Consider the following 17334-nt stretch of genomic DNA (forward strand, 5'->3'; position numbering starts at 1 on the left):
TTTGCATGCAAAAGCTCTTGAATCCTTGTAAAAACTCTATGAGATACATTTTATTTTTGTTTAGAAATGAGAAACTAAGTTTATGCAAGGTCACTTTCTGTATTACTTTTTTTTCTGAGGTGGAGTCTCACTCTGTCGCCAGGCTGGAGTGCAGTGGTGCAATCTTGGCTCACTGCAACCTCCGCCTCCCGGGTTCAAGTGATTCTCCTGCCTCAGCCTCCCAAGTAGCTGGGACTACAGGCGTGCACCACCACGCCCAGTTAACTTTTGTATTTTTAGTAGAGACGGGGTTTTGCCATGTTGGCCAGGATGGTCTCCATCTCTTGACCTCGTGATCCGCCTGCCTCAGCCTCCCAAAGTGCTGGGATTACAGGCGTGAGCCACTGCGCCTGGCCTCTGTATGGCTTTTATAATGAACAAAAGCTTTTTAGTGCCTAGAAAACTCAAGTGAGGCCAGGCGCAGTGGCTCATGCCTGTAATCCCAGCACTTTGGGAAACTGAGGCTGGCAGATAGCTTCAGTTCAGGAGTTCAAGACCAGCCTGGCCAACATGGTGAAAACTCATCTCTACTAAAATAACAAAAATTAGCTGGGCATGGTAGTGCATGCCTGTAGTCCCAGCTACTTGGGAAGCTGAGCCATGAGAACTCTTGAACCTGGGAGGTGGAGGTTGCAGTGAGCTGAGATCACACCACTGCACTCCAGCCTGAGCGACAGAGCGAGACTCTGTCTCAAAAACAAACAAACCAAACTCAACTGAGATTGGTAGTCATAATGCCCATTTTACAGATTAGAACACTGAGGATCAGAAGGGTTAAGTGATTTTCTTAGGGCCCATGGAGAGAGTGGCAGAGTGAGAACTTGTGCCCAGGTTTCTGACTGTCCACCCACGCCCTTTCAGTGGAATGGCCCATGATGTTATAGACTGAATTGCGTTCCCCTAAATTCATATATTGAAGCCCTAACTCTCAGAACCTTAGAATGCAACTGTATTTGAAGACAGGACCTTTATAAGAGGTGACTAAATTAAAGTGACACTGTTAGAGTTGGCCCTAATCCAATCTGATTGGTGTCCTTGTAAAGAAGAGAGGATTAATACATGCAGAGAGACACCAGGGATGCAGTGCACAGAGATGCGAGGACAGTGAGAAGGTGGCCTTCTGCAATCCAAGGAGGGAGACCTCAGGAGAAAACAGACCTGCGGACACCTTGATTTTGAACTTCGGGCCTCCAGAACTGTGAGAAAATTAACTTCTGTTGTTTAAGGCATCCAGTCTGTGGTCATTTGTGATGGAAGCCCCAGCAGACTAACACAGCCTTTGATACTTGCTCCAAAGTAGAAGCAGTTAGTGCTCCTTCTTACTCTGCCGAGAGTACTTCTTCAGTCTAAATAAACCAAGAACAGCCCAAATTCTCTCAAATTATTCAAAACTAAGCAATCCAAGAGTTGAATTAAAAAGTTTTAATTCAAGGAAACTCAAAGTGAAAAAGATATATACGAAAAGCAAGAAGCACAAATTAAGAAGGATAATCTGGGGCTGGGTGTGGTGGCTCATGCCTGTAATCCTAGCACTTTAGGAGGCCAAGGTGGGTGGACCACCTGAGGTCAGGAGTTCGAGACCAGCCTGGCCAACATGGTGAAACCCCATTTCTACTAAAAATACAAAAAATTATCCGGGCGTGGTGGCGTGCACCTGTAATCCCAGCTACTCGGGAGGCTGAGGCAGAAGAATTGCTTGAACCCGGGGAGTGGAGGTTGCAATGAGCCGAGATCACGCCATCACACTCCAGCTTGGGCAACAAGAGCGAAACTCCATCAAAAAAAAAAAAAAAAAAAAAAAGGCAGGAGAATCTGCATTCGAATTTAGCAGATTCCTTCTTAGCAAAAGCACTATAGACAGAAGTGTGAAAGTGGTCAAAACAGTGGTACTGGGGGAAACTAAACTGACGGGAGTGGAATGTCAGTTGTGTTAGTAGAAAATATAAATGTCCATATACTGTGCACTGACGTGGAGATAGAAAAGTTGCACAGTTATAGAAGTTTCCCACACCCAGGAATTCTGATAATAGCACAAAGGTGCTCTCCATAATCAGTTACTAACACACTTAGATGCACTGGAGTCTTAAGTGAGGGTACATCACAATAATTGCCTTGCATTTGCCAATGATGCTTCTGCAGCCATTTCCTATGGCATCTCAGCTTTCTTCTTTCTTTTTTTTGAGATGGAGTCTCACTGTGTCACCCAGGCTGGAGTGCAGTAGTGTGCTCTTGGCTCACTGCAACCTCTGCTTCCCGGGTTCAGGCGATCCTCCCACCTCAGCCTCCCCAGTGCCACTACGCCCAGCTAATTTTTTAAAACTTTTTGTAGAGACAGGGTTTTGCCATGTTGCCAAGGCTGCTCTTGAACTCCTGCGCTCAAACGATCTGCCCGCCTCAGCCTCCCAAAGCGCTGGGATTACAGGCATGAGCCACCGCGCCCGGCCCTCTTTATTCTCTATTCTCTCTCCTCTATGCTCCTCAGCTCTTCTCCACTTCAGCATGAAATTTAGAGTCCATCAGAAAGATCTCTGTCTCTCTTTTAGATACCAGCTCCAACAACCAGTAGCTACGGACACTGAAGAAGTGACTTAACTGTTCTTAGCCTCAGTTTTTCTATCCGTTAAGTGAGAACATTAAATACCAATCTTGCAGGGTTCACGTGAAGATCAGGTGAGAGAATGTTTGTGAAAGCATGCAGCTCTGAGTCCATCAATTAGACATGATGGACAAAGGAAAGGGAGGAGTCGAATGCCCTTAAGGTTTTCAGCTTCGAGAAACAAAGTAAATGCTATTAACAACAAGGAAATAAGAAAGGTCAAAATGGATCATAGGTGAAATTCATTTCAACAAGCTATCATTATATTCATCGGAAATGCTCTTGTCTATCAGACTATGCAAAGTCAAATTTCAGTCATTATTTCTGGCCATCCCAAAAGGAGGTGTCTGCTTCCTGCAAACTCCTTTAGCACTTCTCTCATCTCCTTCGGCATTTCTTTTTTTTTTTGAGACAGAGTCTTGCTCTGTCACCCAGGCTGGAGTGCAGTGGCATGATCTCCATCTCGGCTCACTGCAATCTTCACCTCCCAGGTTCAAGTGATTCTTATGCCTCAGCCTCCCGAGTAGCGGGATTACACGTGCATGCTACCACACCCAGCTAATTTTTGTATTTTTAGTAGAGACGGAGTTTCACCGTGTTGCCCAGGCTAGTCTCATACTCCTGACCTCAAGCAATCCGCCTGCCTCAGCCTCCCAAAGTGCTGAGATTACAGGTGTGAGCCACTGCGCCCAGCTTCCTTTGGCATTTCTTACAGAATTCTAGACCCCTGCTTCCCTTGCAGTATATCTATTCTCTCTAGCCACACTATGCAGCTCCTTGAGAGCAGGCAGGACCCTGCCTTATAATTCTTCAATTCCCCACAACACTTTGCTAGGGAATTTATGTGGTGCAAACCACCTCCCTTAAAAAAAATCCTTGGATTTATTTATTAGTATCATCAATGTCACTGTTTAATTAATTCACTTGAAAGGAGAGTTTACAATTTAGACATCCCTGTCATTGTAACAACATCTTTCTAACAAAAGGAATAAGAATGGATAAATATTATCTGATAAAGATTTTAAGGTTAATTTAGTGTTATCAGATGATCAATTATTCTTCTTTGGTAACTGTAGGACTTTGATATATAAGTCTTGAAAATAATTTTTAAATTGCCATCATTTAAGATGTGCCAAATAACATAAACAGTAAATTATTCCTCACTAAATCTACAAAATGATTAATAATGTTAGTGAATTAACAGAAAGGTTAATGGAAAGAAGCATCAAAATACATTCTCCTTGTAGTAACAATTTGAACATTTAAACAGTCCTACGAATTCCTAAACAAATAAACTGAAAAACACACATATAGAGTAGAGAATTTAGAAATAATAAGGAAAAACTGAGAAAGAAATATTACGTATAAAAGAAGAGCTTGAGATAGAAACATTTACATAAATATTAACAGTAGCTAGGAAAATAACTATTTTCAAAAATCTAATGATGAATTTAATGGTACACTGATATGAATAAAAATGGAGAGCTGTGAAGCACTGTCAGCATTTTATAATCAAACACATAGAGTTGGCTATCTCATCCCTTTTCACCAAACATATTACATCCCGTTAAAACATCAGTTATTCTAAAAGTACCCACAGATGATAGTGTAATTTCTGACTTATCGGGTGAAATCTGCTAATTTATATCACCAAACACTTCAAACATATTTACATCAGTCTTTAACACAGCAAAGTCCATTATAGCATATACTCTTGATAGAAACAATCATTCTTCGTTAAAAATTTCCAGAGAACAAAAAGAAGGAATTGTTGAAACACATCAAAAAATTTCAATATAGACAATGCAAAAATAAGACCTGGTGACAAATCTTAAAAAGCATCTGGTTCCTCCTTCACATAAATGACAACTGCACATAGTTCATCACACTTCAGTGACAAGCATGAAAGTCGTCTTCAGCGATGTAGAATGAGAGCATGCCTTGCTAAGTAGAGAGGGAGCATTTTTAGATTTTTCAGTGGTTATAGATTTGACAAAACCTTTCACCCATCTTCCCATTTGCTGTCCTGATGAATATCAGATGACTAGCTGATAAAACAAAGTAATATTCATGCAAAAATCTATTTTTATTTCAAATCTTGCAAAAGAGAAATACAAAAACGCCCTGCAGTACAGTCAGCTTTCTGTTTCTGGACAACTTACAATTAAACCATGAGCATGTGTGTTATCAATAGCTTATGGTAGGAAAGACATGGAGGATAAATGGGGAGAGGGTAATTAAATACAGTGGCACCAAGAGGTAAAAGTACACTTTGCTGCCAGATTCTTACACCAATTAAAAATCTTTCAAAAAATAACCTTTTGTTTAGAAATGACCTTCTCAAGAGCAAGGCCAGCTGGCACAGAGTTAACTCAAGGTGGTACGATGATGGTCTGTTCTTGTTAAGCAAAGTCAATAACAGCACATATCTAATGAAGACCAGCTGTACCTTTGAAATGTCAGAATTGATGCATTATCAAAAAGAAACAAAAGAGAAATAAGTCAAACTACAATCAAGAATCCACTAAAAAGATCAATTATAAAAATAGATCCCAAACAAGAAAAACATATGAGACACCACTCAATGAAATGTGTTTGATCTTCTTGTTTAATATTTTCTTCATTTCTTTTAATCATTAAAAAAAAATCACACTAGAAAATATTCTGAGAGGTTCAGGGCATCTTCTTCTGTAAATCAATGGATCTGAAAATTATAGACTTTCACCAATGTCAGTTGTTTCTTGGCTTTTTTTTTTCATTTTTAAGAAAATAGGAAAGACTTATAACATGTAATCCACATTTCTGGTGGGAGAAACAATTCAGTTACCTCAAAACTAAACCAAGTGTTTCAAAATGCCTTGTCTTCACAAGCAAATTAAACCGTAAGTATAACTTGATTAAAGGAAAAGCAAAATGTTTAAATACTAGATATCTTGAAAATCTAAGTTTACAGAAGATGCTTATTCATTTTCAAAGAAAAGAATAAGAATTTCCAATGACAATCTTCCTAATGTAAAAGTATTTGATTCACAGAAATTTAATTGAAGCAAAGCTACTCAGGAACAAATCTATTAAGAAAAATAAAGTTCACCTACAGGTTTATAGCCAACTTACCTCTTTTTGCTTTTGATGTCAAGTAGTGCATAAAAAGAGAAAAAAATTTATGTTTAACTGATTCTAATGTCAATACATAATGGCTTATTCCATAAATACCTACTCAGAGTAAAGGACCTCAGAAGTAGTCTTTTAAAAGATCCTATGGGTAGAGGTGAAGCTTGGCCAGAAGCAAACGGTAGCCCTTCCTACTTTAAATTTCTTTCTTTTCTTCTTTTTATTTTTTAGAGACAGGGTCTTGTTCTGTCACCCAGACCGGAATGCAGTGGCACGATCTCGGCTCACTGCAGCCTCTAACTCCCAGGCTCAAGTGATCCTCCCATCTCAGCCTCCTGAGTAGCTGGGATCATGGGTGTGCATCACATCCCTGGCTTCTATTCTATTCTATTATTCACAAGAACAATTTCAGTTCTTGTGATCCAAACTGATCACAGACTAATTTTCTCTTTGTAGTAAGACACAATCTGAAGTGCAATGAAGAACTGGGAGGCAAGGCTCAGTTTAGAGCAAAAGAATGGACTAGATGACCAGCATCAGAGCAGCAAAAAAGTCCTTAAGATGAGGAAATGTGTCTCCTTAAACTAAAACACAAAACAAACCAAAAAAACACCAATTTTTTTTTTTTTTTTTTTGAGACGGCATCTTACTCTGTCGCCAGGCCAGAGTGCAGTGGCGCAATCTCAGCTCACTGCAACCTCCGCTTCCTAGATTCAAGTGATTCTCCTGCCTCAGCCTCCCGAGTACCTGGGATTACAGGCGCATGTCACCATGTTGGCCAGAATGGTCTCCATCTCTTGACCTCGTGATCCACCCGCCTCAGCCTCCCAAAGTGCTGGGATTACAGACATGAGCCACCACGCCCGGCCAAAAACACCAATTTTTATATCCACTAAGAATAACTTTTTTTTTTGAGACAGAGTCTTGCTCTGTCACCCAGGCTAGAGTGCAGTGGCACGATCTCGGCTCACTGCAACCTCCACCTCCCAGGTTCAAGCGATTGTCCTGCCTCAGCCTCCTGAGTAGCTGGGATTACAGGCGCCCGCCACTGTGCCCAGCTAATTTTTGTACTTTTAGTAGAGATGGGGTTTCACCATCTTGGCCAGGCTGGTCTCAAACTCCTGACCTTGTGATCCACCCGCCTTGGCCTCCCAAAGTGCTGGGATTACACGTGTGAGCCACTGTGCCTGGCCAACTTTTTTTTTTTTTTCGAGACAGAGTCTCGTTCTGTAGTCCAGGCTGGAGTGCAGTGGCGCAATCTTGGCTCACTGCAACCTCTGCCTCCCGCGTCCTGGTTCAAGCAATTATCCTGCCTCAGCCTCCTGAGTAGCTGGGATTACAGGAATGCACCATCATGCCCAGCTAATTTTTGTATTTTTAGTGGAGACGGGGTTTCACCATATTGGCCAGGCTGGTCTTGAACTCCAGACCTCGTGATCCACCTGCCTCGGCCTCCCAAAGTGCTGGGATTACAGACATAAGCCACCACACCTGGCCAAAAATAACTTTAGTTAAAATGACAGTCCTGCTCTAGATCATTATTCTGCAAAATAAATGTATGTATTTTCATATAAGTCTTAAAAGGAAATTTTTCTTTTCTTTTTCTTTCTGTTTTTTTTTTTTTTCCGAAACAGAGTCTTGCTCTGTTGCCCAGGCTGAAGTGCAGTGGGTGCCATCTTGGCTCTCTGCAGCCTCCACCTCCCAGGTTCAAGCGAATTCTCCTGCCTCAGCCTCCTGAGTAGCTGAAATTACAGGCGTGCGCCACCATGCCTGGCTAATTTTTGTATTTTTAGTAGAGACAGGGTTTCACCATGTTGGCCAGGCTGCTCTCGAACTCCTGACCTCAAGCGATCCGCCCACCTCGGCTTCCCAAAGTGTTGGGATTACAGGCATGAGCCACCACACCTGGCCACAAAATTTTCAAGTTATGGAAGTTTTTTTTTTTTTTAAGTAATTATTTTAAGAGTAACAATCTAATCTAGTCCTGAGAATCATCACTGACTAATTCAATCACACAAGAGGGCCGGCTCCAGAAGCAGTCCCTCAGAAGATCTCATCTGTGGACTGGGCATACTGAAGTGACATAAATAATCTATATGCCATAAAAGAGAAAGAAAATCTCTGGGATCCAGTAATGACTAAAGTTAAAATAAACTTGGCTATTGCATGTACAGTTCACAAAAAACTTTAAATTTGTGGCATGGAGAGTATATCAATGACTATTATTGGCTGAGAGGTGACAAAGGACAATGAATTTAGTGGTTCTATGGCATCTTTATGACTTTACACTTTTTGAAGAAAACAAAGAATGGAATAGTCAACCATTTTGAGTTGTGCTTTTCCTTTTTCCTCTCGTACCTTTCAGGTAAAATACACTGGGGAAACCGCCAGGAAAATTGAATAAAATCAATAGATGACTAAAGAGATGGGTGTGTGGAGGACAGAACACAGAGATATGTAAGAGGAATCCCTGAGGGTGGCAGCGATGCTTCCCTGCTCTATAATGAGTGTGGTGCACTAGGAATCTTTGCTGGTTGATGAGCTATGTAAGTTTAATTACTAGGTCACTTTAAGTAGTCTAGGTATAAGTGCTATGTAACTATATTTTCACTACATCATTTCTTTCTTTCTTTTTATTTATTTATGTAGGCACTGTCACCCAGGCTAGAGTGCAGTGGTGCAATCACAGCTCACTGCAGCCCCCACCTCCTGGGCTCAAGCAATTCTCCCGCCTCAGCCTCCCCTGAAACTACAGGCACACACCATCATGCCTGGCTAATTTTTGTATTTTTTGTAGAGACAGGGTTTCACCATGTTGCCCAGGCTGGTCTTGAACTCCTGGGCTCAACTGATCCACCCACCTCGGCCTCCCAAAGTGCTGGGATTACAGGCATGAGCCACCACGCCTGGCTCACTACATCATTTAAAATAAAGGAATGGGAAGTAGCAAGCCTGGGCCTTCCATGAACATTCTAACTACACATCAGTTGAGCTATGCTCACAGCCGGAGCTCAGGCTGCCCCTGCCCAACTCCCTTAGAGCTCAGGAGAGCCACTGAAGCCAGATTTAGTGTGTAGAAAGGTCAATTTTCCTAACCGTTTACAACGCCTCAGAGGAGTTTAGGTGGCTGTCATGTTGACGGACATTCCAGAATTAAATCAGTGGCTTCCATATTCCATGTAACAATATACTTTTAGATATGTAATGGTATACTTTTTTAGATATCAAATCCCACCCATTTTGACAGAGAAATCAAAGTGCTGGCACGTTGTCAGAATTCAGCAAGAACTCAGGAACATCACTACTCCTTCCTGCCTTGTCTACTCAGTTCACAACACACAGTCACTTTAAATCATCAAAAAAGTTTGTTTTATATATTAGATAACAGGAATTTTCCTTTTTTTGGGGGGGAAAAACATTCCCTTTTCTTGGGAACTATACTATATGGTATAGTATGCTGTTATAAGCATACATGTTATAAGTATGGTATAGTATGCTGAGATATCATAACATTTATTTAGAAGCGTAGATTTTACACAGTGACCTCCAAACCCAGTCATGGACAGAATAACTTGAATTCATAGCATCAGAGAGTCTCAGAGCTGGGAGATGCCCTTCCAGGATTTCTTCATTGTAGGCTCTCCTTTCACATTTATAAGGAGAAATGGACAGGGAAGTAGTTGGTTAACCTAGAGATTGGCTTCTCTGAGTACCTATTGTGACTTCCCATAATATGTTTTCTTAGTATTCTTTGCAGATAGAAGTCCCTTTGCAAGGTACAGTTTGGATATACCCTCTCAGATAATGCCTTATAATCACTGTTATAATAGAGGTGGTTGTTATGTAGTTACAGTGGGGGCAAACAGTAGAATATAATAGACTGGTGCCAGCAGATTGGATTAAATAGGTATGAGTACAGCATAGAAGATACTGATGGCTCTCTTCCTCTGGACTACAACAAATGGCCCTAGCTGCCCACCAGAACTCTTCTTTGCTTGCAGAGCTTTGGGATATGAAGGCAAGGGAATGTTACACGTAGATTGTTCAGCACCCAACTCCCTGGCACAAAGGATACCAAAGAAACTGTGGATTTGGTGTTGTAGGCTAGTGATTGCCAGTTGGTGGAATACAGGCTATTCTCTGTCTTGAGGGTGGACAGCACACACAGGTAGAAGGTGGTGAGATTAAAATGTATAATTGTTTTATTCTGGATTTAGACTAGTTTGTTGTTACTGGGTGGAGGCTGGTCACTTCAGTGAGCCTGAGGCAGGATCTGTGATCTAGAAACGAACCCCAGTAATGTCTCTTTCAGCTTGAGTATCTGCCTGCTGATATATATATATATATATATATATATATATATATATATATATTTTTTTTTTTTTAGTGAGCTAGAAAGCATCATTTGGGGTTTGGGCAGAGTCAGGAGAGGCAGACAGTTATTGCCTGGAATGTCCTGGGCCTCATGTATATCTCAGCCCACCTGTTCCTCCCTGTTACTCCTCCGGAAACAGCCACCTTCTGAAGGCCGCTATCCTCAGCAATGTATGGGTGGACTTAGGTGAACATAAGTATGAACTAATTACTCTTGCTCTTAAATATGTAACAATTAAGAATATCAAATAAGTACTTCTTCTTTCACTTTATGGATATATTAGGGAAAAATTATAGTTTTTCTCCTAAGGATTAAAATAAGGAACTTTCAATTTCCATGGATTTAATAAAATTTTAACAAAATCTAAAAGACTTTAAAATTACATAATGGTACTAAAATAGTCAATATGGATTGAAAAGTATGATCTAATATAAAATACACATTCTTGCTACAGAGTTTTTCATATTGATCTCTTCAGTAATTAAAAAGTTTCATCCTTTCATCATAGCTTATTTTGCGTACAATGCTCAGGTTTTGAATATGAAATCTTTTAAGGAAATGTAATTTCTGGACAGGAATACCTGACAGAGGAGAGAACAGTAAACAAAAACAAAAATAAAACAAAATAAAAACACGAATAGGACCATGGTCATCAGATGTTCTACTAAGTATTCCATTTTTGTCGAATGGGTCCAATTGGTAGCATGGAATGGTTTACTCAGTATTATCTTTATCTTCTCTCTTACTATGGGAAGAAGGAAGGCACATGAAATAATCAACCTTGAAAGACTTTGATGTGTTTTCAGTCTATATATATGGTATCAATAAATTCTGCTATTTAAAACTGGCAGGATGCATTTTAAACCTTTTTAAGGCACTCTCTGCTTAAAATAAGAAACATGGGCTTTTACAACTTCATTATGGTAATTAAAAAACTAAGTCATTATACTGTTTTAAGAATGTTTAAGGAATATGTTTTGTTAGGATATACCTAAGTAATTAAGTTTTTATATTGACAAGGAGATCTAGTAACAAATAAGAGATGTATGAAAAGGGTATATAGGTACAAACTTTTTTTTTTTTTAATTGAGATGGAGTTTCGCTCTTGTTGCCCAGGCTGGAGTGCAATGGCGTGATCTCGGCTCACTGCAACCTCCACCTCCTGGGTTCAAGTGATTCTCCTGCCTCAGCCTCCCAAGTAGCTGGGATTACAGGCACGCGCCACCATGCCCAGCTAATTTTTGTATTTTTAGTAGAGACGGGGTTTCACCATGTTGGCCAGGATGGTCTCGATCTCTTGACCTTGTGATCTGCCTGCCTCAGCCTCCCAAAGTGCTGGGATTACAGGCATGAGCCACCACGCCTGGCTCGAACATTTAATATGTATCTATTTTAAAAAGCACTGCCACCAATCAGAGACAAAGCAGAATCAGCAAAATAGCACTTTGGTCTGATATTTCAGTTTAAAAGAAAAATCAGGGCAGGGCGCAGTGGCTCATGCCTGTAATCCCAGCACTTTGGAAGGCTGAGGCAGGAGGATCAACTGAGGTCAGGAATTCAAGACCAGCCTGACCAACATGGAGAAACCCTGTCTCTACTAAAAATACAAAATTAGCCAGGCATGGTGGCACATACCTGTAATCCTAGCTAGTTGGGAGGCTGGGGCAGGAGAATCGCTTGAACCTGGGAGGCGGAGGTTGCGGTGAGGCAATATTGTGCCATTGCACTCCAGCCTGGGCAACAAGAGCGAGATTCTGTCTTAAAAAAAAAAAAAAAAGAAAAGAAAAGAAATAAAACCGAAATACATGCCATCTTAAATTTTATTTTAAAATCAGTCGTTAGTTATTCAAATTTAGAATTCTGTGTGGAAATTCTATCTAGTTAAAACTAAGAAGTTCTAGAACTGCACCGTCCAATACAGTAGCCCTTAGCGAAATTAGGCTGTTGAGCATTTGAAATGTGGCTAGTTCAAATCAAGATATGCTGTAAGTGCATAATACTGAATTTCAAAGGCTGAATAAGAAAAACAGAATGTGCATGTATGTGTATGTGTGTGCGTGTATGTATATATATAATATATATTATATATATAATATATATATTATATATATATATATATATTTTTTTTTTTTTTTGACAGGGTCTCACTCTGTCACCCAGGCTGGAAAGAACTAGCACAATCTTGGCTCACTGCAACCTCTGCTTCCTGGGCTCAAGCGATCCCCACACCTTGGCCTCCTGAGTAGGTGGAACTATAGGCGTGCACCACCATGCCTGGATAATTTTTGTAGTTTTTGTAGAGACAGGGTTTCACCATGATGCCCAGGCTGGTCTCGAACTCTTGGCCTCAAGGGATCCACCCACCTCGGCCTCTCAAAGTGGAATTATAGGTGTTAGCCACCTATGAATTCCATGTTGAAATGATCACATTATGGATATAGTGTGTCGATTAAAATCTACTACTAAAATTAAGTTCACTTGTTTCTTTTTATTTTATTTATTTTTTGAAACAGGGTCTTGCTCTGTCACCTAGCCTGGAGTGCAGTTGCACGATCATGGCTCACTGCAGCCTCAAGCTCCTGGGCTCAAGCAATCCTTCCATCTCAGCCTCCTGAGTAGCTGAGAGTACAGGCGCATGCCACTATGCCCGAATAATCTTTTTATTTTTTGTAGAGACATGGTTTCGCCATGTTGCCCAGGCTGGTCTTGAACTCCTGGGCTCAAGTGATCCTCCATTTTGGCCTCCCAAAGTGCTGGGATTATAGGCGTGAGCCATGGTGCCTGACTTCTTTTTACTTTTTCTAACATGACTACTAGACTACTAGAGAATTTAAATTTACATATATGGTTTATATCATATTTCTATTGAATAGTTCTGAACAGAAACATTCTTGTAGCTGTCATTTTATCATTTGGCAAGAAATATTTCTATTGTACACATAGAAACATTCCAAGCTTTCTTAAAGAGCTCAAGCATGTCTTCCTTCTCCTTCATAACTTCTTCTGACTCAAAAGGAACAAAAAGATGAATGTATAGGAAAGAAGAACCCAGATACATCAAGTGAAAAAAACCGGCATGCATAATGTCTGTGGTTGTGCCAATGGTATTAACACATATGTAAAATGCATATTTTTTATATATGTATATATTTATATGCATTTCCTTATATATGTATAGAATGTTTCTGGAAAAATACAAAAGGTTGGGTGGGCACAGTTGTGGCAGAAATCTACCATCTACTGTATACCCTTTGTACTTTAAAATTTTTGAACCATTACCTATTGAAAAATATACAGCAAGTATAAAAATGTATTTCTCAACATGTGGTTGACAATTTTGTGAATTAATATATTTTTTCTTCTTCTTCTTTTTTTTTTTTTTCTGAGACAGGGTCTCACTCCATCACTCGCTGGAGTGCAGTGGCTCACTGCAGCCTCGACCTCCCAGACTCAAGCAATCCTCCCGCCTTAGCCTCCTGAGCAGCTGGGACTATGAGTGCATGCCAGCACATCCAGCTAATTTTTAAATTTTAATGTAGAGACGAGGTCTCGCTATGTTACCCAGGCCAGTCTTGGACTCCTGGGCTCAAGCAATCCTCCTGCTTTGGCCTCCCGAAGTGCTGGGGTGACAGGAATTAACATTTTTGATTTAACTTTTGTTTTGGCAGATTCCAAACTAAAGACAACATGTTCTGACATCAAGAAGTGCCCAGGCCTTCCCCTACAGGGAAGAATTCTGTGGAAACTATGTTCAAAGAAAATACAAGCCTAAGAGATTACAGGTTTCAACAGACTACCCTTCACTCCTACTAGTTCAAGAATTGAATCCTGTGGAAAAAGAAAGTTTAGTGATATGGGGAAGTGGAATACACATAAATAGAAAAGCCTCTATAGTAAAAAATATAATTTATGAAGTACAAAATACTGAGGCCATGAGTTCAAGATTGACTGATCTCCTTCCACATACAGAACATGGAAAGCAGTAAGAGCAGGTCGTGTGTGCACAGGACATGCTGGCTGATGAAATATGTAACTGAATTGTAACTTGGGACATATTTAAACATTCCTATTCCTCACAGTTTTGATTCTGGTCTCCACTACCTCTCGACTGCATATTTTATGAGTCTCTGTACCTGCTTCTTTATCTGCGATGTTACCCACATCTAATCCATTCTCCACCTTGTCATCAGGGTGATTTTATCAAATGAAAATCTGATCCTATTCTTAAAACTGCTAAGCTATGCCCGTGGTAAGGTCTGCTCTCACTAACCTGGCCCTCTGTCTTCAGGTCCCTGTCCACCTTTGCATCCTCGCTTTCTATTACTTCCAAGTCCTGCACCAGGTTGTAGTGCTGAGCTCATGGCACTGGGGCAAGTTGACCTCCTTTCCTATAAGGTTCTTCTTACGACCCATACCTGCGCTGCCACCTTCTGCCTATTACGATATAGTCACCTTTCATGGCCAGCCTTGCATTTCTTCTGGAAGGATGTTCCTAACCATCCTAATTCCTTTATTTATTTCAGGAATATCTATTAACATCAGTACATATTTGTCTCCTACCTCCCCTACCAGACTATGAGTTTTATTTGAATATCATTGTATATCAAGAGCCAAGTAAAGTGGCTGACACATAGCAGATATTCACTAAATTTTGTTACATTCTGGTGAATGAGTAAATGGATTAATGAAATAAATGTGATTTTGGTACATGCTTAAGAACATAGGCTTTGCAATACATGAAACAAACAAATATCTACTTGCTTGAATGCAGTGAAACATAAAGGCAATTTTTACTATGAACATGTCGGTGTGTACTGTTGACTATATATCTCAAGGGGTGATTATGTATCTAAGGCTAATACACTTCTGTGAGTTGCTTTAAAGATCAGTAAAAAGCAAAATATCACAGAAACATTTTCAGACTTCAAAATAATACCATTCTCTTAAATTAGCTGAGTCATTGTGTCAGAGAAAGACAGGAGGGAGGGATGGAAGGGGGGAGGAACAGAAGGAAGGAGGAGATTGAAATGAGAGGGAGAAGCAAGATACCTAAGAGGAAAAGCGTGACATGGGAAACACAGTGTGAAGAGCAAGCTGCTTAGGCTATTACTTCCAGATTGAGTTCAAACTTGCTTCCCCAGGTTTGCCATTTCCTATTTATCATGTGTAAATGCTGCAGTCAGGTCTTTACTACAGAAATAACAACTCCCGCCTGTGAATTACATGGATTCCCTTTACGTATTCTGACAGGCTGATTGCAATTATTGATTAAATGGTAAGATGATGAGGAGGAGGAGGAAGAGGGGACGGAGGAGGAGGAGAAGGATACAGGCCTAGGTAGTTAAGGAGTCAAGATAAAATGCTGGCTAAAAAATAGGCAACAATTTTGTGAAGACATACAATCTGCTGCCTAATTACAAACTCCTTGATGACAACAGGGTCCCTTTTGAGTCAAGGTCATCAAGGCTGATAGGCATTTCTCAGATCAGCTGGTAACTGAAACTGTGAAAACTAAGATGAGCATGTGGAAGGACACTGGAATTTGTGTGCCAGGATAAGGATAAAGTCAAGAACAAGAAAGTTAACAAGCAAGCCATGGCCAGAAGCACTGCAATTGTAAGGGCTGAGGTTGCAGAAGCTGAGCCAGCCAGAGGGAAACGCCAGAATTTTCCCTTAAAAGGTTGTACTAATGCAGCAAACCGATCAGTATAATGCATTAATCAATTACTATACAATATTCTACTAATGTTGAAAATCAATGCCCCACCCTATAGTTGATTCTCCAGAATGGAGAAATTGTGCATTTAAGGAGATGAGGCTTTCTGTTTACCATCTCATAGAAATAAAATCTATTTGAAAGTATCTCTTGTACAGAATAAATAACATTTTATGTTCTGTGTCTTAAATTTTTAAACGACACATACCTCTCTCAATTCTTCAACTGAAGGATTAAAAACAAATTAAACTGATTTCATTTTTAGTTGAGGTAATTGTTTCAATGGTCCTCAATAGAAAAATAAAGCCCATATCTGCTTATTAGAATAATTAAAAATCATCTAAAAAGATGTACTAAAAATATATTTTAGGCTGGGCACGGTGGCTCACGCCTGTAATCCCAGCACTTTGGGAGGCTGAGATGGCGGATCATGATCAGGAGATTGAGACCATCCTGGCTAATACTGTGAAACCCCATCTCTACTAAAAATACAAAAAATTAGCCGGGCGTGGTGACGGGCGCCTGTAGTCCCAGCTACTCGGGAGGCTGAGGCAGGAGAATGACATGAACCTGGGAGGCGGAGCTTGCAGTGAGCCAAGGTTGCGCCACTCCACTCCAGCCTGGGTGACAGAGGAAAACTCCATCTCAAAAAAAAAAAGAAAAAAAAAAAACCCCAAAACTACATATATATATATATGTGTGTGTGTGTGTGTGTGTGTAAAACAATGCTTATCAAAAACATTCTGATACATTAATAGAGAATTTTCCTTTTAAAATGATTAATAGATATTGTTACTAGCTAGCAAATTTTATAATGGTTAAACTGAATTGAAAAATACTCATAAAATCTACTATTTACCATAGGCTTATGATATTTCTTATATAGAACATAACACTGGTATTATATGTCATATTTTCTCTTTCTTGGCTTATTGAAAAGATTTTATATAGTAAAAGCATCATAAAAATGTTTGATATGTCTTACCCTATATAGTTCAGCTGAGGGAAAATAACATATATTGGTAATAATGCAGATATTTGTAGAAGCTACAATTTATTTGGTGTGGATGGTCAGTCACTTTCTATAGTAATTCATTTAACTAGGACCTTTTAGAAAATGTTGCTAAGATTGATTTGATAATAATTTATTAAGCGTTAATCTGGTTGATTCCACGATACATAATTAAAAATTCCTAAGGCTATAATAACAGCTTTACTTCCTTTCCTCTTTTATTATTTTAACTTTACATAAATGGTGAGAATGATAAAGGTTATCAATATGTTAAGCTGTCATTAGCATGACCTTCTGGTCTGGTGATTATTCTGAATTCCACGTTCCTTATATCTCTAATTTTTTTTTTTTTTTTTTTTGAGACAGTGTCTCACTCTGTCACCCAGGCTGGAGTGTAGTGGTGCGATCTCGGTTCACTGAAACTTCCGCCTCCCTGGCTCAAGGGATCCCACCTTAGCCTCCTGAGTAGCTGGGACTACAGATGC

The 17334-nt window shown here is 40.0% G+C and overlaps 1 protein-coding gene across 8 annotated transcripts in view; it reads right to left on the minus strand.

Moving 5' to 3' along the window:
- Positions 1–17334, minus strand: part of BICD1 (BICD cargo adaptor 1) — a 278578-nt gene that overhangs the window by 24352 nt on the left and 236892 nt on the right. Inside the window, exon 9 of one of the 8 annotated variants that reach the window (XM_055357925.2) lies at positions 3428–10866. The exons of the other annotated variants lie outside the window; for them this stretch is intronic. Within the exon in view, the coding sequence (XP_055213900.1) occupies positions 10649–10866 (218 nt within the window). The 3' untranslated portion in view covers positions 3428–10648. Of the gene's footprint in view, positions 1–3427; positions 10867–17334 lie in introns of those variants that run through there. 8 annotated transcript variants of the gene reach the window in all.

The sequence above is a fragment of the Gorilla gorilla genome, chromosome 10 (genome assembly GCF_029281585.2).
Source record: "Gorilla gorilla gorilla isolate KB3781 chromosome 10, NHGRI_mGorGor1-v2.1_pri, whole genome shotgun sequence".
In the NCBI taxonomy this organism is placed as follows: Eukaryota; Metazoa; Chordata; class Mammalia; order Primates; family Hominidae; genus Gorilla; species Gorilla gorilla.